Here is a 23,019-nt window from a genome sequence, read left to right as displayed (position 1 = left end):
CTTTTAACGTTAGAGGCTCCATCCATAGAAAGGTTCCAGTGGGGAAAATATTCTCGCCAGTTGGTGTACTAAACTCTGCCAAAAAGTATGTCAGGATATGTGGCTTGATGCTTCCTTTGGGAATATACTGGATATCATATTCCGAAAAATCGACTACCCAAGACACCATTCTTCCGGAAAGATCTGACTTCTTAAGGACTTGGACTATGGGATAGTTCGTCTTTACCAATATTCAATTTCCTTGAAAATTAGTATTGAGCTTTCTTATGATCACCACTAACACCAACATTAGCCTTTCTATCTTCTAGTATCGAGCCTCAATGCCCCGGAACATAAACTTTGAATCTATGATGATTATTAGAAAGTGATAACATGAATTAATGATACACATGAATGAGGAATGAATTAGTGCAGATGAATCTCAAGCCATAGGTTAGATGAAAAATGAAAAGGGGAGGGAAAATTTTGGGGTATGACAACTGGCACCGTTTGAGGCATTGTATGGTAGAAGGTGTATGACCCCTTTATGTTGGTATGAGTCGGGAGAGGGTACGGTGATTGTCCCAAAGACTGTCCAACAGACCACAGAGAAGATAAAAGTGAACCAAGAGAATATGAGAGCTTTGTAGACTCTCTATAAGAGCTATCATGATAAGCGAAAGGAGGAACTTGAGTTCCAAGAGGGGGATTGCGTGTTTCTAGGAATTACTCCGATAACTAGTGTTGGTCGAGCATTACAGTATTGAAATCTCACTCCATGTTTCATTGGTGTGTACCATATTTTGCAGAGGATATGAGATGTGGCCTATCAGATTGCTTTAGCATCATCGCTTGCTAACCTTCATGATGTGTTTCATGTGTCTCAGTTGATGAGATATGTTTCGAATATGTCTCATGTGATACAAGTTGATGATGTGCAGGTGAAAGATAACCTGACTGTTGAGGCATCACCCATGTGGATACAGGATCGGGAAGTGAAGCAGTTGCGTGGTAAGGAGACCACCTTAGTGAAGGTAGATTGGGGAGGATCAGTTGGTGGAAACATGACTTGAGAGCTTAAGATCCAGATGAGGGAGTCGTAATCGAATCTGTTTGCTTAAGGTAATTTTCGAGGACAAAAAATCTTTAAGTGGGGGAGATTTGTAATACCCCATTTTTTTATTTATTGAAATTATTGGATTTATTATGATTTTTGTGTATTTATTTGATTATTGGGTAATATTAATTTAATAAATAAGGGTAGTGGGGGTGTGTGACATTGAGGTGAGAGTGTGGAGAGTAATTAGAGGCTAGTAGAGTTTGATTAAATTATTCAAGTTTATTTCAATAATTAAAATAATAGTACTTTACTAGATTTATTTAATTTAATAGAAAATAGAGAGTTTAGGGTCAAAATGTGATTTATGGGGAGTTGAAGGGAGGAAGGAGTAAGAGGAATAAGAGTTTGGGACAAAATTAGAATTATAATAAGATTTACCCTAATGATATAAATTATAAGATAACCTAGCTTTAGGGAGTTTTATCAGTACGTATAATCATAAATTGGAGAATAGAGATAAGGCTAGAGAAAGTGCAAGAGAATGCTTAGAACTTAGAAGGGATTAGAGAATAAGAAACCATAATTTTGAAATGTTTCTAGGATAGCCAGGTAAGGGGGATAACTATCTCAATAATGGGTATATGCATGAGGGATAGAATTGAGGAATCCTTAAACTCCAATGGGGCATGGGGATTTTAACCTAAATATGTTATTGATGATTGAATTATTTTTTGTGATGATGATTGATAATGAAATTCGTGTGCTATGACATATGACACATTCTGTTCTAATGAGTTAATATATAACCACCATTGTTGTTATTTTGAAGGTTTTAGGAATAATATAATTTTGTGAAAAACGTGAATTAAAGGTGTTGGTTTGATGAAGTTATATGTTATTGATGAGTATATCACATGTATGTAATGTTTTTGATCATTTTTGTATGTATGGAATGATAATTAGGAGTTATGTTGTATGAGAATGAATTATGTTGTTGAAATGTGAGTATGTTGGTGTAGGATGGTAGTTCGGGAGGGGGACTATTATATTTGGGTCAATGCATGTTTTGATTATTGTCGGGAGGGCGCTCTAAACATTATGTTATTGTCGCATTGATGTGTTGTGACATGCATTCATTATGTCGTTGTTGTTGATGAAATAGGCAAGTTGTAATCCGAGCAGGGTGGATTGGTGACTTGTCTCGAATCCGAGCAGGGTGGATTCAGACTTCGAGGGTGGGCATGGTTCTTAAGTGAACCAATTGATGATGATATGGTACCACATGCATATGAGTCTGATTGAAGTTGCGAGTCTCATTGTGTATTTTAAATGATGAATATGTTATTGCTTTGTGTATGTTAATAGATTGGGTGTGAGAATAATATTGTGTGACTTGTTGCTGAATGTGTAGATGTTTGAATTCTATCTTACAGCAACCACGACATTGGACTCCTAAAACAGGATCTTGGTTGAGTCTCCTTTTGAGCAACTAAGTTATTGGAAAGAGGGAGGACGATGAAGGAAACCCTCGGTTAAACACTAAAGGGTTAAAATCATGCATATAATTATAAGAGAAGATAATTATAAGGGTGGTTAACATAAAAGGTGCCCTCAGGGGGCGTCGTTGTTCAGTACAATTACAAAAGTCCCCGAAAAGGGAAAAAAAGTACAACAAAAAAACCCAAAGGAATAGAGAAATACAAGGGGGCCTAGGGGCCAAGAAACAACCAAACCATAACTCTTTCTCCTGGGTCAGCCTCCTCAATAACATTCTCTGGATGTGGGACTTTATATTTACCATAGTCTATCGATCATTCCTGACAATTGGTGTCCATGATATGAGCAAGACTTTTATAGAACGTCAATGTCTCCTCGTCCAAGAGCTCACCACCATATACAACCTTGATAAAATCCATTTCACTCAGGTACATATTAGGGCAGGGGAAGAGGATTTTCTCATTGATCCCTCGAAATAGACACCAGAAGTAAAAAATTCCTTGTCGGTAAGATCTGACACTGCCTTCTCCAAGTCCTTTTGACGAAGAAGGGCGATGTCTAGGGACACCTACAAAGATTCCTTCTCAGTAAATATTTCCTTTACCTTAGCTTCCACGTCCTTCTTTTTCTTCTCCCATTTCTATTTTTCTTCCTTAAGGACCCGTAACAGCCTTTGGCTCTCATTATAAGCATTCATATGCGCTTGGAGCCTCGTCTCCAACCTTTTTCCAACTTTGTTATGCCTCTCTCGATCGACGTCATGTAGAATGATTTTTCTTAGTAAAAGTTTATCATTCATGTTCACGTTAGATGAGGTTGGTTTGGATTAAATGGCCTGGTAGTCAGCAGGGAGTTTCTTGGAGAAAGGGAGATGATAACTCTTAAATTGGAGAGTGTCGAAGCCCGCATCACTCCACAAAGTCGCGGGAGGTAGGCGAGCCTCTCCTGTAGGATGCGCATGGGCGCTCACATTCCCAATTATGGGGGAAGAACCCTCGTTCAGTCTCTGGACCTTTACATTGTGCGAGTTTGAAGTCGAATCCTCAACCTATCTTTTCTACCTCTTGGCGATGAAACCCTCAGGGTGACTTTGGGGTTTCTGGTACTCGAGCTATAAGACTTAAGTTTCTCCCACCTCTATCTCCTCTCATCAATATTTGGTCTGCAAAACAATTCATAAAAATGATAAATACTATCTGAAAACCTATAAAGGAAGAGCAATGGTCGACTTACCTAAGTAGGAGGCGAGATGTTTTCTGCCCCCTATCCAAAGTCCAATCACCTCACGACAGTCAATAATGTCGAACTTCTGCAAATAATAAAGAGTCCTCCTCTCCTCAAAGGTGGGGAACTCTCATTTGTACCTTATGATCGCCACAGGATCACTCGTCCAAGACAAAGGAAGAGGAGGGCGTCGTCGGTTCCCAGCACCCTGAGGGAATCATCTCACCCCCTCATACAAATAAACTTATACTTCTAATATTTAAAATGATTGGAATGGGACGAGAAAAGGCCTTTCCCAGGATGACTACTCAAAGACACCCAACTACCCTTCGTTATTTGATGGCGGAAAAGTGTATGGTTATCTTCTCCTTTACCGACAAGTGGATGGTTATCTTCTCCTTTACTGAGTAAAGCCGAAACAACTCAATAACCGCGATTACCGTCACCCTTAACATTGACGATTCACTCGATGTATTTATGCATAACAACCGGCATCTAATCAATGAATGGAATCTTTGGTGGAGGCGGCGAAGGAGGTGGTTTGCTTATGCAAGCTCCAATGTAAACACTTTTTTGAGATTTTGGAGTTGGTGAGTCAGGAAAAACTTTGTCAACGTGTTCAAAATACGAAGGAGGCTGTACCGTTGAATTGTCACTAGGTATAGACTTGAGCTTCATTAGAGCACCTTTTGTTTTTACCGGTTGAGAGGGTGGTTTCAAGTTGGTGGTTTCCGGATAAGCAATCTTCCTCAATTTTTATTTGATATGGAGTTTCATATTGTCATCGGCTTTCAAAATTTTCTCTGTATCACTTCTCATTCGGTCAAGATAGAGATATTTGATTTATCGTCTTTCATGACACCATCATCATCAAACTTAAGCCTCTTCCAGTGAGTGCAAACCTCATTCATTCTTATCGGACTACCAAGTTTCACCTTTTTTGCAATAACACAAGCACATGGGAGACCATATGTTTTCACAATTGTGCATCCACACTTTGCGCTATCGGAACCTACATTATCAATTGGTTTAGCTTCGTGAAAAATATAATTTAAACCTGCTCGAGATATGTTGTCGAACAACTAAGAATAAAGATTCTTGTCTTTAAATCTGTGTTCCAAAATTGTGATGCTCCGACCAAATGATGTTTGTATCTCATTATGCTGGTTATGAATCATTTGGTTCACGGAGTCCCAATCTCTACACAAATCTCTCTTACTATTTTCCAACCAATTATTCAATGTAGCATGCACATACTCAACTCAGTTAGTTGTTGTATTCCCAAGGTGTCTAACCTGATCGGTCCAAGCACAAACAATTTTCTCCTTCACCTAGTCAAGAATTGTGCTTTCAACATATTTCAACAAATCAAGATATTTCTCACACAATTTCCTGATATGCATAACGGAATCGGCATATAACTCTTTAGTGGAAGAATTTACTATACCATTCCATGCATCCATTTTTTTTCACAACCACGCCTGCCTTCGCTAGTTTTCCATCTTCAGACTCTATCTGTTTTGTCCCTACTGCGGGTTTAACCTGACTTCTCAAATTCTTTGTTATGTGATACCTACAAAGTAATGCATAAGAAGTGGGAAATACCTTTGCAACCGAATTCATTAAGGTTGTATCGCTGTCGGTAACAATCACTTTAGGAATCTCTTCTTGGTCCTTCAAGATTGCTCAGCACACCTCTAAGTCCCAAGTGACATTCTCCTCGTTTTCGCGCTCTAGAAATGAAAATCCGACAGAATAAGTCTTCTCAGTAGAGGTAACACCAATTATCTCCAATAATGAAAAATTGTACTTGTTGGTCTTATACGTTGAATCAATTATGAGCACAGTAGGAAACGTGTTGAACAACTTGATGGAATTAGGATGAGTCTAAAATATATCTCTAATGGTAACTTCATCCTCGCACGTTCGGTACCTAGACACATAATTGTTATCGTCCAACAGTTTTAAGACTTATTGCATTTCAGTTCTATCCCTCATCACTGCCTTGTTAGTTTGGTACCGAATATTTTACACTTGCTTGATATTTGATATATTTTCGAGTCTTTTACGTTTCAAAGTTGCAAGTATATTTTTCGGTTGAACCAAATTCAATGTCATGTCAGCAACACATTCCTTATCTTCTGTCATGATGCGACCGCAATTGGATGACTGACTAACTTTTCACACAAGTCATGGTTATGTAAACCACATATGACATTAAATCTCCATTTGTTATTTTCCAACATATAACCATGTAACTTAAAGGGACACTCACATTTTCCTGAATCGGTGTCGTCTCGTTTAAAATTCTAAAGAGGAGATATATATTTCCTATTTCTTTCGCACATCATGATCTCAAAAGCACATCTTCTATCTGAACCATTATCGGACATTTCGATAACCACACCAAATCCAAGTTTGGAGGCCTCCGTATGAATCCAGTGAAGCATGTGATCACAAAAATCAAACTCCCGCTCATTTTTAAATTGGTTGCCAACGTCTACTGTCTTCACAACATCTTTGACATTCGGAGACACAACTTATTTGGGAAAAACATCGGGGTGCACCATATCTAATTAAAACAATTACCACATAACAATAAATAAGTGTTAATTCTGTAAACAGAGTTGAAAAATAAATACAGACATATATAAAAAATGTATTTCCATGTAAATTCATACTCGTTCTGAAAATGTATCTTCAAAAAAATGTACGCCTTTCAGACAGAAAACAAGATTAATGTCGCAATGGACTTGAAATAAATGATTTTTACCTGGAATTCCAATTTATTTTGCTTCCTTTGGTGTGGAGTGGAAATGTGGATTGAGAATGGAAGGATTGTTTGAGGATTTTGAGTGAAAAACAAGTATGGTTGTGTGATCATGCAGTTCAGTGATTCTATCAACTTATTTCAGAGATGCATCTTTGAAAATATCTAACATGTAAATGTGGAAAAAAAAAATCACCCTAAACTTTCAAAGATACATCTCCGAAGAATCCACTAGATTGATCAACTTTCAATACATTTGTTAAAAATATCTGGAGATGTATCTCCAGAATTTATTTTAATATCCGTCTAGAGTAGCACTCAATTGATACGCCATAAGGTGGTACATGGTACATCCAAAAATATATCTCCAAAATCATACAGATAATTTCAATTTTCTATAAGTTATTTTTCCATTCTATAGAATACCATAAAAAAAAAATCCAAAATAATAGCATTCAGTTGACAAAGTCCAATATTGAAGTGTATATCATTAATAAATAGTGGATATCCTCCTTTCAAAACAAAAGCAAAAATATAAGTTTAAAAACTAAAAACACTAAAAGCTACACCCTCCGATCATCATTATGAAAAAAAAATCTTATATTTATTGAATAAATGATGTTATTTTACATAAATACATTAATTATTTAATAAATTTAAAAAAAATATATTGTTTATAATAATAATCCAAGGATATAATTTTTGTTCTGATCAAGCTGATTAAAACAATTGATTTATTGAATAAATGATATATCAGTTTGTTATTAAAAGTGAATACAATTTTTTTCTTAAAAATTACTTACAAATGTGAAGTATTTATTTCGTCAACAAATTATCAACATCCTAATTGCAGCAGTCGTTGCTCTGTCCAACACAACCTTGAGTGAAGTCATCGTTACTCCAGCAAATTTAACCTTTTTTTTTTAAATTCATTAAATAATTGATTAAACAATTGATGTAATATTCAATAAATCTATAAAAAAAAAAGTAAAATTTACTATATGACTTTGTAACTTGGTTTCATCCTCCTATTGGTTGTTATGAAATTAATGTTGATGACTCATGTAAAGCTTCATCTGGCAGTGCAAGTTGCAAGTTATTAAGAAACCCGAAATGCCATATAAATAATAGGTTTAATAAAAAAAGTCTATCAATGATGTCTGGCCAAACTTTCAGCTCTTAGAATAAATCAATCTTAAGAGAAAAATTATTTACTGAATAAACACTTGTGCATTTCAAAGTTACACAGTATAAATAAAACAAAAAATGAAAACATCATTGAATCGGTATCGGTCCACAACGCCTTTCCTTGCTACCTCTTAGCAACTAAATAAAACTACCTCAAAACTCTCAGCAAGAGTATGTATGAACAACATATTTGCATGAGAAAGGTAAAAACTCAGAAGCAAATATATTAAAGCCACCTTCCAGCTATTATTTTCTTATGTAAATGTAAGCAAATCAAGTGAACTATTATAGTCCTCAAAAAGGATGATGCATATGCAAAGCTTTTCAGAATGGGAAATTGACTGGCTCGCGTTGAAGGGCCTTCTCAGCAATCTCAGCTTGCTCTTTCTGGTGAACCTTGAGGAAACCAGTTGCTGTGGCTGCAGATGGAGCCCGACCGACGTATTTGACATCATCAAAACCACCCCTACCTACAGCTTTCATGGAAGATACAAGCCGGGGTAAGATGTATGTGTATCCACCCATGTTCATTGGTTCCTCTTGACACCAAACAACCTCTGCATCTATAAGAAACAAAACAGAAAATAAAAATGTAAGAAAAATAGCCATAAAGTTAACAATAAGTTAAAGTCTCGCCACCTTCAATGTTTAAAATGGTAAAACAGTTTAATGAAAAATTATTAGCAAAACTATTAAATATTATTGTGACTAGGTAAAAAGTTAGTTTGGATCCCCTAAAATACTTGAGGGTAGCAAAAGTTAAGTATTTATTTTAATATTTAAATCAACAAACTATCTCTCTGAAATGGAGCAAAACGGTCCGCAGGCCCGCACCCTTCTACAAAACACCCACCCCACCCCATTTTTTGCAGCCTTGGGCATTAACATGAATTTTTCAACTTTTAGACTTTGGGAGTGCAGGGCCCGCCAGGCCTGCCCTCATTAATTTTTTGCGGGGCAAGCCAAGGTATTAAGCTTGCACCTCTACTATGCCAGCATTGTCCCGTTTTTTTACGGGCTTTTGCGGGTCAGGCGTGCCCGCTTGCCACCCATCTGAGGTGATCCAAACTCAGGTAAAAAGATGCAACAGGAAAAGCAAAATATTTAAATCTTACTACCTAACAGAAAGATAGTTTTGGTTAGAAACATCTTGGATATAGACTTTGACAGCCTCTAAAATTACACATATTTGGATATCTTCTAAAAGCAAAAAGACATACTTGGATATCGTTTAAGCTCTCGTTGGACAAGGTCATAAGGGAAAGGACAAAGCTGTTCCACCCTACATATAGCAACATCTGATGCATCAACCTTAGATCGTTGATCATCAAGTTCATAGTAAACCTGCAGGAGATTGTTGGTTTCTTTAGTCAGTAACAGTGTGCTTTGAAAATATGCAGACCCTGGTACTCTATTAAATTGAAGGACTAGATATTTAGTTCAGAAACATTTGTTGTTATAAAATCTACAACATGAAATTGCATAAAAAGTTAGTCAAATGGCCACCACAAACCTTTCCAGAGCAGAGTACTAAACGTCTAATACCCTCTTCAACAGGGGAGTGATCGTTTCGGTCTTTTATGAGACGCTTAAATCTGGTTCCCTGTTTGTCAAAACCAGGATGCCCTTGGACATCATCAAACTCTGATAGGTTTGATCTGCAAGCCTTGCTACGAAGTAGATTCTTAGGGGACATTACAATGAGAGGTTTACGGAATTCTCTATGTATCTGCAAGAACAAAAACAGCAGTATAAGGAAAAAAACAGGGAACTTTAATTTAAAAAACCAACATTAAACCTATTGGTGTACCCACCTGCCTCCTTAAAACATGGAAAAAGTTGGCAGGAGTTGTGACATTCACAATCTGCATATTACACTCCTGAATCTGTTTCCTAAGAGTTGGATCCATCTCAGGGATAATATATGGATTGTCATCAGCCATCTGCCAAGAAATTAGAGAATATGTTAATTCACTCTTTTGATCACTAACTAAACACACACAAAATTATTATTTAAATACCACATACAGATAAATTTGAAAGATGGACAGAGCACATGCAACAAGCCTAAAAAGCAGTTCTAGAGTAGGCATGAAGATGCCATTGCTTAAGTTAATTCTTTTGCTTGCATGCACAAGTAAAAAAATTGAACCACGAATCAAAATTTTAGAGATGTTGTCTCTTTCACTTTTCCTTTCTTCCGTCTGTATTATTTCCCGATTTCTACAATTTGGATTAGCAAAGCTATCTAGTCTGGTTTCAATTTTGTTCCATTGGCATTATTACTTAGTATCCCAAATTATTGCAGTTATGTATAAATCAGTATCCATGGTGTCTACTTGGTAATATAATGAAGCACGCATACATTTTAAGACAAAACAGGTGAAATTCTCAATGACAAAGGTCTTTTTATTGTCAAAAAAATGATTTTTTATGATAGCGCCATTTGGTTCAAGTTGGAGATAGTACCATATGCAGAGTTCACTAGGGGCACCAATATGTTAATCATCAATCAACAAATAAAAATGAGGCAAACAAGCAATAGCCAAAGTAGGCGAACAGATTCCAATCAGAAGATAGAACCATTTGGTTCAAGTTGGAGATAGTACCATATGCATAGAGTTCACTAGGAGCACCAATATGTTTATCATCAAACAACGAATAAAAAAGAGGCAAACAAGCAATAGCCAAAGTTGGCGAACTGATTCAAGCAGAAGATAGACAAAAAGGTAAAAAAATCATTTCAAAAACATAACATTTATCCACAAGAAAAGAGAACCTGAAGAAAGCGTTCCAATCTTGCACTTGAATGCTCGGGACCCTGGCCATCATAGCCATGAGGAAGCAACACAACTAGCCCAGTCTGACGGAGCCACTTGGACTCACCAGAAGCCAAGAAATTGTCAAATATCACATGAGCCCCATTAGCAAAATCTCCAAATTGTGCTTCCCAAATTATCAATGAATTGGGGTTTTCCATTGAGTAACCCAATTCAAATCCAAGAACAGCAAACTCTGAAAGCGAGCTGCATATTGTTTCAAAAACTTATTAGAGAAGAGACTCGAAATAGAAAATAATACAGCATTTGTTGAATTCAACTATCAAAAAAAAAATTTGCCACAAGTGGAAAATATCGATTGAATTACACTTTATATTATTTAAGATTATCTTGCCATACAGAAGATGGCACATAACATAATATAACAAGAACTTGTAACATTAGAGAAAAAAGTCATCAACATTTATAAATAAGTAGAGGCTGAAAGCATAGGGCGGAAATTATCTTAATAAAAAAACACATAACCAACTACAATTGTTGATAGTATGCAAGAAAATACCAAAATAAAGTTGTTTCCTATTAATTTTTACCATTACTGAATTCTTTAGACAAAATGACCCAACACTTTCAATTAAGTGCAATGACCCAACACTTCCAATTCTTTAGACAAAATGGCCCAACACCTTCAATTAAGTGGAATGACCAAAATGAGCCATCCCAAGTGCAAAACATACTAATAATACATATGTTTTTTGTGTGTGTATGTGTAGGTGGGGGTGGGGGGATTCAAGCCAAACATTGAGGGATCAAGATCTGATTCTAATAAATTTTAGCTTTCATTGCAAACACAGACCAAGTGTCTTACTGTTCTCATATTCCACTTTATTTTAAATGACAAATACAGGTTTAGCAAAGTACTATAAACAATATAATTCACAAAAAATGTCAGGAATCAAAACTAAAATAGTATTTGGGGAAAAAATGGAAGCAATACATATTCAACAAAAGGCATGAAAATATGGCAAAACAAACATTGATTTCAAAGTATGAAGCAACTACAACCAAATGACCATGATTCTTTTAAAAGAAAAATAGTAATTCAAAATAAGGGAATGCATAATAATTGTTTAGTTCAACAAAAATAGTTGCCCATGTGTGATATATGTTTATATCTTGAAGAAGAGGCCGAAAGACATATGTTTATATCTTGAAGAAGAGGCCCAAAGACATGTTTATATCATGAAGAGGCCCAAAGACGAGCAAATACAATATACAGAGAGCTCATATCTTAGGAAACAAGGATACTGGTCCACAGAACAGCAAGAAAGCTGACATAGACAAGATAGACATGTATGCATAGAAGAAAGCATACCTGTTGCTAACAGTAAACATCTCTTCATCTTGGTTCATTATAACATTGTCAAGGGGGCAATATTTCTCCCCAGTAGCCTGATCATGAACTACAGAGTGGCGGTGACTAAAAGTACCTCTTTCAACATCCTGACCACTCAATCGAACATGGTTACCTTCAACAAGCAAGGTAGCAAAAGCAAGTGCCTCTCCAAATCCCCAGTCAATATCTTCACCAGTTTCAATCATTTGAGCACGCTGTTCATAAATCCTCTTCACTGCTTTGTGAGGTGTGAAATTTTCAGGGATGGTTGTGATTGCTTTCCCAACTGTTTTCAAGATCTCTGGCTTCACACTGAATGGGGTAGTTCAAGTATTTCAGAAATGCGGTACAAATAATAAAAAAGACTAAAGAAAAAAAATAATATTAAATTCACCATACCCAGTGTTTCGGACACGGGAAAGCTGTTCAGGCGACTTAAAGCCAAGCCAGTATGCTGAAAGCCAATCTCTTCTTTTAGGAATGTAATCTTTGCTGGCTTGAAATTCTTCATTTAGAATTGATGTGACTTTCTTGTGTATCTTATCAATGTCATCTTGTGTCACCTCCCCAGTTGCCAAAAGTTGCTTCTGATAGATTTCAAGAGTTGAAGGATGACTTCTGATGACCTATATTAAGCCAACAAAGTTACAAATCTGATTAACTTGTCCAAAAGCAATGTGCATACAAAAAAGAAAAGCATAATAAACAAAAGGACTGACCTTGTACATTTTAGGCTGTGTGAAAGATGGTTCGTCAATTTCATTGTGGCCAAATCGTCGATAACACACCAAGTCCACAACCACATCCGAATGGAAAGTTTGGCGCCACTCAGCAGCAAGTTCACAGGCATGAACAACTGCTTCCACGTCATCACCATTAACATGAAAGATGGGACATTCTAAAGCTTTAGCAACATCTGTGCAATACTGGGAAGACCTGCCAGACATTGGATCAGTTGTAAATGCAACTTGATTGTTTAACACAATATGGATAGTCCCACCAGTAGTGTAATTTGGAAGAGCACTTAGATGCAGTGTTTCATAGACCACACCCTGTCCAGCAAAACTACCATCTCCATGAAGCAAAATACCCATGTTTTTTGTCCTGTCCACATCATCTGCATAATACTGCTTAGCTCGAGTTTTCCCAACAACGACAGGGTTGACGGCTTCCAAGTGACTTGGATTTGCCACCAAAGACAAATGTATCCTCTTGCCACCCCGTGTAGGGCGATCATAAGACGTTCCCAAGTGGTACTTAACATCACCAGTTCCAGTGTAAAGCCCAACTTCATCCTCCGGTGAGAGACCACCGCTGAACTCACAAAAGATCTGGCGCAGCGGCTTCCGAACTACATTACCCAAAACATTCAACCTTCCCCTGTGTGCCATTCCAATAACTATGCTCTCAACCCCAAGATCAGATGCTCTATCAAACATTTCTTTCATGCCAGGAATAAGAGTCTCCCCTCCTTCAAGCCCAAACCTCTTAGCTGAAGTCCACTTGGTGGCCAAAAAGTTCTCAAACAACGAACTCCAAGCAAGCCTATCAAATATAGCCTCACGACGCTCGCGGTTAAATTGCACTGGCGTAGGAGTTTCAATTTTGTCCCTAAGCCAATTACACTTCTCACGGTCCGAGATATGCATATACTCATAACCAATGCTCCCACAATAAGCCTGCTCAAGACGAGTTAATATGGATCTAAGCGTCTGAACCGGACGATTCTCAGACAAAAAGCCTGCCATTCTCCAAACACCCAAAAAGAACTCCCTATCAAGATCCGCCTCAGAAAATCCATAAAGTGCAGGATCCAAATCATCCGGAATCTGCCTAGCCTCAAGATTCAACGGATCCAACTTAGCCTTCATATGACCATTAACCTGATACGCCCTAACCATCAACAACAACCTCATACTCTCCTGAATCGTTTGCCCAGAAATCCCAGGGGAAGTAGAAGCCTGACCAACAAAATTCCTGAAGAAATTATCCCAGGACTCGTCAACACTATTTGGGTCAGCCTCCCAAGCCCTCTGAAGCTCCTCCAAATACACACTACTCGTCCCATCTAAAAAACTATCAGTCAACCTCGAAAGCGGAACCGCGCGAGGCGCAGGTGCTGCAGCCTGCTCCTTAAAAACAGTAGTATGAAACTTCCTCCCATGTAAGGAAGGAAGCACTCTAGCCCTAGATACAAGATACGAAGATCCACCTTGAGAAAGGGTTCTCTTAATAGCTTGTTTTGCTATACTACTACCAACTCTAAACCAAGCCATCAATAATTTATCTCTCACTTCAACAATCCAACAAAATCACCAACAGAATTTCAAAGATCCAATATCATCAACGTTGTTTAGCATCTATAATAATCAAAACACAACCAAATCAAACAGCGTAAAAAAATTCTGAAGATAAAAAATGCGAGAGATGCAATGAAATGAAATCGATTGAGAGATTGATGAGATGGATTGGAAGTGCAAACCTGAGTGGAAGAAAATTGGGGGAGAGAACCGAAAACGACGAACCCTAATCGCGTGGGAGCGAAGCGGTTGCTTATGAGAGAGAGAGAGAGAGAGAGACAGAAACACTTATGTAAGGAATGTTAAAAAAGGAAAATTCAACGTTTTTGTTTTATCACACTTCTCGAAGGAACAACGTGTTTTTTCCTATATTATTTTACATGTGTATGATGTAATATAAGCATTGACCAAAATTATTTTATTTTTAGTATACATAAGAAAATGTATTTAAGAACCTATTTTACTAGTAGTATTAAAGAAGTGAAATAGTTACAGTGTAAAATGATGTGTTAACCTTATCTATTTGTATATAAGTGTCTATATATTTTTTTTATTACTTCTTTCTATTTATAAGAAAGTTGTTTTTTAATTTATTGGTTGTTTTTAATTTATTGAATAATTTATATATATATATATATATATATATATATATATATATATATATATATATATATATTTCAGATATATTAATTATTTAATAAATTTAAAAAATAAATATTATTTTATAAATAGAATCGGAGATAATATTATTTTAAAAAATATATATTAAATTGTATTCACTTTAAAAAATAATAAATTTTAATTTGTTAAATTTTGTTTATCTTTTTACCTTCACTTTATTGTTTCACCTTTTTTTATAAATAAATAATTAAGGATTCTAGTTTTCTGATGGAAATTATAATCATGTTTGGAATGTTGTGATGGATCTTTTATGTGAGGCTGCAGATCTCTGGTGTGACGGAGTGTGGGATAGATTTATAAGGTTAACACGTCAACGTTCAAATTAGTTAATGACTCTAAAATAAGATATAGTGAAATATAAAAAGTATATGTACCTTAGATCCTACACTTGTGGAATTATTTATCCTTGAATCGATCTTCCCGATGAGCCTTCTTTGGATTAATAAAATGGATCTTTATTTTAGTAGGCATTTTGTCGGTCCATAATAGTCTCCCTTCATGCTTACCGTAAAGTGTTGAATGGGAAATCTTATAAAATCGGTATCGACTTAATGTTGCCAAGTTGCATGTGGGGGAAACATAATTTGTTCGACCAACGGAGAGTGGGGAACTGACATATTAAATGCCTTTAACATCCTTTGGGTGTTTCACGTGGAATTTAAACATGTGTCCATATGCTAGCAGGTCAGGGTGTGGCGTTTTCCCCTAGAGTGTTTAAGTACACTCGACTGTTGTGGTATTTCTAATGAGAGATCTGGTTGTTACTTTTCATTTTCTCATTTTTTTATCTAGGACGTTGCTTACTTGATTCGCCTTTTCTATATAACGGGCACTTAACTTTGTGAATGAACTTTCGCTTTCATCATTATTTGAAGCATACTTTGCTCCTGAAAAACTAACGTATTCCCTTCTGGAAATCCTTGATCGTAGGGCATCATCTCTCTATTGAAGCACCGTGTCCTTCGAGTTTTCCTCGACTTTTCATTTTCCCTTGCTTTCCCGATCTACCTTTGCTTCCAGGTACCACTTTTAACCCTTGACTCCTGATTAATATTCTTCATTCTTTTATCTCTGCAATGGCACGTACTAATGAACAACCTACTAATTTGGGAAGTAGCTCTGTCGATAACAAGTCTTCTTCATTTGTATGGGAAGAAAACCTAAATGATTTGAATACTACCTCTCGAGTACGTGTTTGCCCTGATTTTGGCCCAGTGACTATATCTGATAGCTTTGAGTTTGATGGTGTTTCTAGTAAATATGTCTTTGGGGAAGATTTATTTGACGAGTCTTTTAGTATTTTCTTTTATGAAAACAATGGGAAATTGGTTAGGTGATGATCGATATGAGGATGTTGTTCCTACTTCTTATGGGGTCATTAATGGTTGACTTCACTTTATCATCCCTTTACCTTTTGTGGGGGTTACCTCCCGGGATGGGCGGGTTCTTCAATATTTCATTATTCATATGGAATTCATAAGGTTGTGACCCCAACGAGGCCGAGATTAGGCGTCAAATCGAGGTTTAAAATATGTCGAGCGTATTTGGTTAATGTCATCTACAATCTCAGGATCAGACGAGTCTTTCATCGTAGGAGTCAATTGATGCAAAGCAATATCATTAGGTGGATCGTGGATTGCTAAGGATTGTATTTTTCTTTGACAACACAAACAATATGGAGAATACTCTTATAAAAGTATATTCGTCCCTTGATTAATGGTGCTTCCACTAGATTATAATAAAAGAATACTCTGGGAATTTCTCTTAACAAACTTTAAAATCAAATGTTGATTTCTTTGCGGCAAGAGGTCGAACATTTTAGTGAATACTCCAAGAATTGGGTAGATTTCAAATATCAGTTCTTTTATTTTAACACTTGGACCCCAGAAGCTCATCTTACCTTCTGCAAGATCCTCGAGGACGAATATGTGATACTTGACTTCTCTCGGGCGGGGAAATCTAGATATGGCGACCGAATTCGAAAAACTTAGGTTTGGTCCCACTTCGATCGAGGATCTCATACCTGTGAATAAGATGTGTCCATTCTTCTTAACTTGGTTTTGATGAAGACAAAAGTTTATCTTATAAGAAAGAACAAAGAAGAAAAAGAATGGAAATATTGGAATCAAATAATCAAGTTTGCATAAAAGTTTTGAATTTCAATGGAATTGGATCATAGAACAAGGTACAATGTGCAATTGAGTTATTATAAGCTTTAGGTGCTCAAGAGTTAATCATAAGCATTTAATCATGCATTGGTTCAAGTTTCCTCTTTTAAGAAAGCAAAAATTCCATTTTTAAAGCATGATAATCGATTGCCATCCTGAAGCAATCGATTGTCATATATTTATGCCAACGAAAAAGTCCATTTTTGAAGCATGACAATCGATTATCATCCTGGTGTAATCGATTGTCATTATGTAAATTTTCATTTTTTGAACGTCGAGGTATATGCAATCGATTGTCATGGCAAAGAAAATGATTGTCATCTGTATGTTTTGGAAATATGTTGAACCAATATTATACCTCTTCACTTCAAGTGGTCATGAAACTTTTCCACATCATTGAATGATTTCATGGTTATTTTTCAACCACTGTTTATGATTTTCAAGAGGTATTTGGTGCATTATAAATAGAAGGATTTTTTTTATTCAAAATCACCTTCTTCATGAATAATTTTTTGTTTTTCAAGTGTCTATAATATTTAATAGAAAAAAAATTCATGCATAATTTTTATTCATATGTGAAAAAGTTTAGAGAAAACATTAGAGCACTTAAATTTTTATATCATCTTGATTTTTTCATTGAATGAGAAGATTACATTTCCATATATCAGAAAAGTAGAAAAATCTCAATTTGATAAAGTCTGCTACAAAGTTTGTTTGTATATATTGGAAAAAATAGATAAAAGTTATAATGTTTTATTCGTCAGCCTTATGTTGGTTTATATAGTGAAGATACAATTATTACAATTGATTTTCTCCTTAATGGAGAATAAAGAAAAATAAAGATAGTATTAAAGACAATAATAAAACCGGAAATAATATATTTTCCAACACCCCCCCCCTCAAGTTGGTGCATAGATATTTATCATGCACAACTTGTCTATCAAATACTCAAAAGTAGGCCTTGTCAAACTTTTGGTCAGGATATCCGCAGTTTGTTGACTTGAAGTCACGAAGGATAGACATATGATTCTCGCATCTAACTTCTCCTTTATGAAGTGTCGATCAATCTCGATATGCTTGGTTCTGTCATGTTGAACTGGATTATGAGCTATGCCAATAGCAGCTTTACTGTCAGAGTACAATTTCAATGGAAGCTCAATTTTCATCTTAAGTTCTTCTAGGACTCTAAGGATCCATAATCCTTCACAAATACCTTGAGACATAGCTCTAAACTCGGCCTCTGCACTACTCCTTGCTACAACTCCTTGTTTCTTGCTCCTCCATGTCACAAGATTACCCCAAACATAGATACAATATCCAGAGGTTGATCTTCTATCTGTGACTGAACCTGCCCAATCGGCACCGGTGAAGATAGACACATTTTTTCACTAGTCTTCTTAAAAAATAATCCTTTTCCAGGATTTCCTTTCAAATATCTCAGTATCCTATAGACTGCCTCAAGATGTTCCTCGAAAGGAGAATGCATAAACTGACTCACTACACTAACTGAGAAAGCAATATCAAACTGAGTGTGTGACAAATAAATCAGTTTCCCAACCAATCTCTGATATCTCCTAGTATCAACAGAAACATTACCTTCTCCCTAAAGTTTAGCATTTGAATCCATACGGGTATATGCAGGACGACATCCTCTCATTCCTGTTTCTTTCAACAAGTCTATAATGTATTTCTGTTGTGAAACCACAATACCATTTTTTGACCGAGCAACCTCCATACCTAGAAAATATCTCATGAATCCCAAGTCCTTGATTTCAAAGTCTACTGCCAATTTCTCTTTTACTCTTGTCATTTCCACTGTATCGTCTTCAGTAAGGACAATATCATCAACATAAACAATCATGATAGCAACTTTCCCATCGTGGGAGAATTTTGTGAACAAGGTGTGGTTAGCCTGTCCTTGGATGTATCCTTGTTTCTTCATGGACTGAGTGAATTTTTCAAACCAAGCTCTAGGAGACTGCTTTAAACCATACAAAGACTTATTTAGTTTGCACACATTTGATCCAAATTTGTTTTCAAAGCCATGAGGAATGTCCATATATACTTCTTCTTCTAGATCGCTATTAAGAAATGCATTCTTAACATCTAACTGATGCAAAGGCCAATCCATGTTAGCAGCAAGAGACAAAAGAATTCAAACAGTGTTCATTTTTGCAACAGGAGCAAATTATATGAGAAAAGCGATCCAAAATGCAACGGAATTTAAAATTTATCCTTTAATGATCCTTACGAATTGGCATGATCAGTGATAGAATCGTTACCTCTTGTGGCGATTGTAACCTTTGATGCAGATCTACGGAGCGATCACGAACGTTGAATGATAACAACGCCTCTACTCAGTCCACACGAACGGATTCCTTCAATCTCAGTGCTAGCTACTACGAATGAAGGCTTTGAGTGTATGTGTGTGTGTGAGAGAGAGAGAGAGAGAGAAATGAAATTGCAACTGCACAAATGCTTCTTCACAAGGGTTCTATTTATAGAACCACTTGTATGAGCTACAAGCTAAAAAAGCCCACTTAAGTGTATGTGGCCCATATCTTATAATATGCCAAAATCACTTAAGCGCGTGGTACCTTACCATATTTCGTATTCTACTTAAGTACACCGTACCTTACGATGTTCTACAATTCACTTAAGTGCATCGTACCTTACGGTGTTCCTTAGTTACTCTATCTCTCATCAATCCGTCCTTTTGTGTGTGACCCTGTAGGTTTTTACGGCATTAACAATTATATTAAATCACGTATTTAACATAATAAACAATGAGTGGTATCTAGCAACACATCACTGCTGCCCAAGACACGAAAATGTCATGTGATCTGACAAATCCTTTTGTGATAATACTTATGTGTACAATTACCCTTTTGCCCTTATGTCTATATTGAACACAAGGCATAGACCGTGTCATCCTTGTCCAGTTCAATATTGGGCCCATAGACATTTATCCTGTTACGCAGGATGGGAAAATTCCATCTAGGTCACTCATGTCCCTTAGCATGCTTCGTGGAGTACCCATCAACTGTCTTTATGGTTATCCAGTTACGGATAATGTTTGATCAACAATAAGGCACTCGACTCTACATTTAGGGTCCATAGTGGTTTCAGGTCGAAGGGTGGTATACACCATTATCATCATGAGAATAACTTATGACACTTTGCATAACATTTTATATAGTATTCTCATAGCGGGTCAATCCAGTATAAATATTACTCTTAATATTCATACCTATGTTTAAGACTTGATAACTCCTTATCCATGATCCATGAGATGTGATCATCAATCTATATACATAATAGTCTTAATGTTTTAATGTTATCCCACTTCATAATAAAGCTCGACTACGGATACTTTAAGAATAGTGTCCTTATGTTTAATGTGATCTCATGATTAAGTCACACTTGATACATTAAATGGACTAGCTATTCTATGGACTTTATTAAACAAACATAATAAAGAAAAAGCCTTTTATTATTAATAAATAATTCGATATAAGTACCAAAAGTATTGGCCTCTAGGGCTTACACCAACACAAATGTCTCTGAGTAATCTATACCATAGGTCTGAGTAAAGCCTTTAGCCACCAAGCGAGCCTTATACCTTTCAATTGACCCATTTGAATTATACTTCATAGTAAACACCCATTTGCATCCAACTGTCTTCTTGCCATCTGATAGTGACGTAACACTCCAAGTTTTGTTCTTTTCAAGAGCTTTCATCTCCTCAAGTACAACTTCCTTCCACTTTGGAATTTCTAAAGCAACCTGTACACTTTTTGGAATTTCTACACTAGACAATTTTGAAGTGAAGGCAGACATAGATGAAGACAAATTTGAATATGATATAAAATTGGACATGGGATGTTTAGTGCAAGATCTGACAGGTTTTCTAATGGCAACAGGTTCATCTATATCAGGATACAAAATACAACTCTCAGAAACAGAGATAGACTTATCTTTTCTTTTGTTAGGAAATTGATCATTCCCCGGTTCAGATTCCTGGCAGTGTTGAGATGTGAACTTGTCCTTTCCTTTATGGTGTTTTTTCACAAAAACCTTTCCTTTCCAAGTCCCGTTTCCTAATTCAAATTTGTTTTGTTGAAGTGACTCATTATTTTGTGGCATTTCAATTAGATCATCACTATCATTGTTTTTAGGATTCTCATTGTTTTCTACAAGATAAAATGTAGGCTCGGATTCACAAGGTTCGTTACTCATGACAGGAGTAGGATCAAATAAAGAATCATGGCCATTTTCTGTTGGTGCAGGTGTAAAAATCTTAGAATTTTGTGATATTGGCAAATATAGGTTATTTAAAAAACTCATGTCCTCAATTTGAAACGAGTCTTCGTTTATCTCCCCCCCCCCCCCCCCCCCCTTGAAGATGAAGGTCATAAAAAAAAAGTTTATTTTCAAAGAATATAACATCCATAGTGACAAACATTTTATTATTTTTTTGGATTAAAACATTTATATCCTTTTTGGGTTGGGGAGTATCCAACAAAGACACATTTTATAGCACGTGGCTCAAGTTTTCCAACATTTTTATGTTCATGAACGAAGGTTGTGCAACCAAAGATTTTTAAAGTCAAATCAGTTAAAACACGAGTACTAGGAAAACATTCTTTGAAGACATTAATAAGAGTTTGAAAATTGAGAATTTTGGAAGGCATTCTGTTAATTAAATACGCAGCTGTTAAAACAACTTCGCCCCATAAATAATTTGGTTAGAGGGAGAAATTGGAGAGGATGAACGGATTAGAAGAATACAATGGCTTGTGTCCACGTTCAACCAAAGCGGAGAAGTGTGTGAATGGGTGGATATTAAGACCGACCAAGACGCTCGTAGGATGATGCAGTACATGTTCAAAATTGTTTTGATGGTTGTAATCGCATAGTTTTTGTATTCTAGTTGTTTTAATTGTTTGTGTTATTTTTTATGAACAACTGTCTTTTCGTCACAGCCGTCTATTATGAAGTAAAATTAATTTTCCATATATTGCAACAAAGGTACTTTGAAATAAATTTAAGTTTCCATATATAGCAATAGAGGTACATCTGAATTTATCTGGTTGTGCTCGTTCTAACACTAGGACAATTATTACGATTGTGACCTGGTTGACGGCATGAACTACATAGTCTAACCATTTTGTTCGCCGTATCCATTTCGGTTCGAATTCGGGTGCTGTTAGGGCGACCCTTTTTCTTCCTTCGCATAACTTCGTTGTGCCAGATGATGTCCCCTTGATATTCTGACCAATAATCCTCTTTTGCCACTACTGAAAAACTAATTTTATAAACATTTGAAAGGCTGGCGACTTTGTAAAGTTCAGATAGCAAGTAGGATGGATCTCTTCGAACCTTTGAGCACGCCGCTATGACATGGGAGCAGGGGGTACGGTGTAACACCCTTCTAAAATACCCCAACTATTTAATTAAAATAGCAATATATCAATCAGAGTAATTATGCCCTGAAGGGTGTCACACAATCACTTCACACCAATCATCAAAATATCCTGTCATGCTCGTTTATTTAATTAAAATAAGACACTTTTGCATAATTCACAGCGGATACGAAATAACAACATTCAAATCATGTACTACATTACATGTAAAGTTGTTCAACAACCAAAAGAAAACATAGTAAAACATCCCATCCCGATGTTACATCTACCAGAGCATGACCCACTAAGGACTACACTAGACTCCCAGGACTAGCTTCTATTCAATCACTGCTCGTTACCTGAAAACATAATTGTAAGGGTGAGTCCTTCAATCGATATAATAAGCATTATAAAACATCATGTAATGCTAAGTAATTTAACACATATCATCACCCTAATCAGATTACACATATACAACAACGGCAATATCAACTCATAATCATCATCATCATCATACTCAAACTCAACACAACCATAAGACACACGTATAATATTGGAATACATCCATTCATAT

General features: G+C 36.2%; 1 protein-coding gene across 1 annotated transcript; it reads right to left on the bottom strand.

The window, feature by feature from the left end:
- Positions 1 to 7,725: 7,725 nt before the first annotated feature.
- On the bottom strand, positions 7,726 to 14,548 carry LOC127128282 (uncharacterized). The gene is made up of 9 exons (XM_051057525.1): positions 14,374 to 14,548; positions 12,611 to 14,251; positions 12,291 to 12,517; positions 11,871 to 12,203; positions 10,498 to 10,744; positions 9,533 to 9,661; positions 9,232 to 9,447; positions 8,939 to 9,062; positions 7,726 to 8,281 (listed from the first exon to the last, which is right to left on the bottom strand). The coding sequence occupies exons 2-9, from the start codon at positions 14,165 to 14,167 to the stop codon at positions 8,043 to 8,045; spliced, it is 3,072 nt and encodes a 1,023-aa protein (XP_050913482.1). The 5' UTR covers positions 14,168 to 14,251; positions 14,374 to 14,548; the 3' UTR covers positions 7,726 to 8,042.
- Between the last annotated feature and the right edge of the window lie 8,471 nt (positions 14,549 to 23,019).

The sequence above is a fragment of the Lathyrus oleraceus genome, chromosome 3, assembly GCF_024323335.1.
Source record: "Lathyrus oleraceus cultivar Zhongwan6 chromosome 3, CAAS_Psat_ZW6_1.0, whole genome shotgun sequence".
NCBI classification, from domain to species: Eukaryota; Viridiplantae; Streptophyta; class Magnoliopsida; order Fabales; family Fabaceae; genus Lathyrus; species Lathyrus oleraceus.
This window is presented reverse-complemented; position numbering and strand designations above follow the sequence as displayed.

Excerpts from the sequence above, each read along its gene's own strand:
- LOC127128282 (XM_051057525.1), bottom strand. The coding sequence starts at position 14,167 with ATGGCTTGGTTTAGAGTTGGTAGTAGTATAGCAAAACAAGCTATTAAG. Across the intron at positions 12,518-12,610 it reads CACAGCCTAAAATGTACAAG|GTCATCAGAAGTCATCCTTC; the intron begins GTCAGTCCTTTT and ends GGCTTAATATAG. Across the intron at positions 10,745-11,870 it reads ATGTTTACTGTTAGCAACAG|CTCGCTTTCAGAGTTTGCTG; the intron begins GTATGCTTTCTT and ends AACAATATGCAG.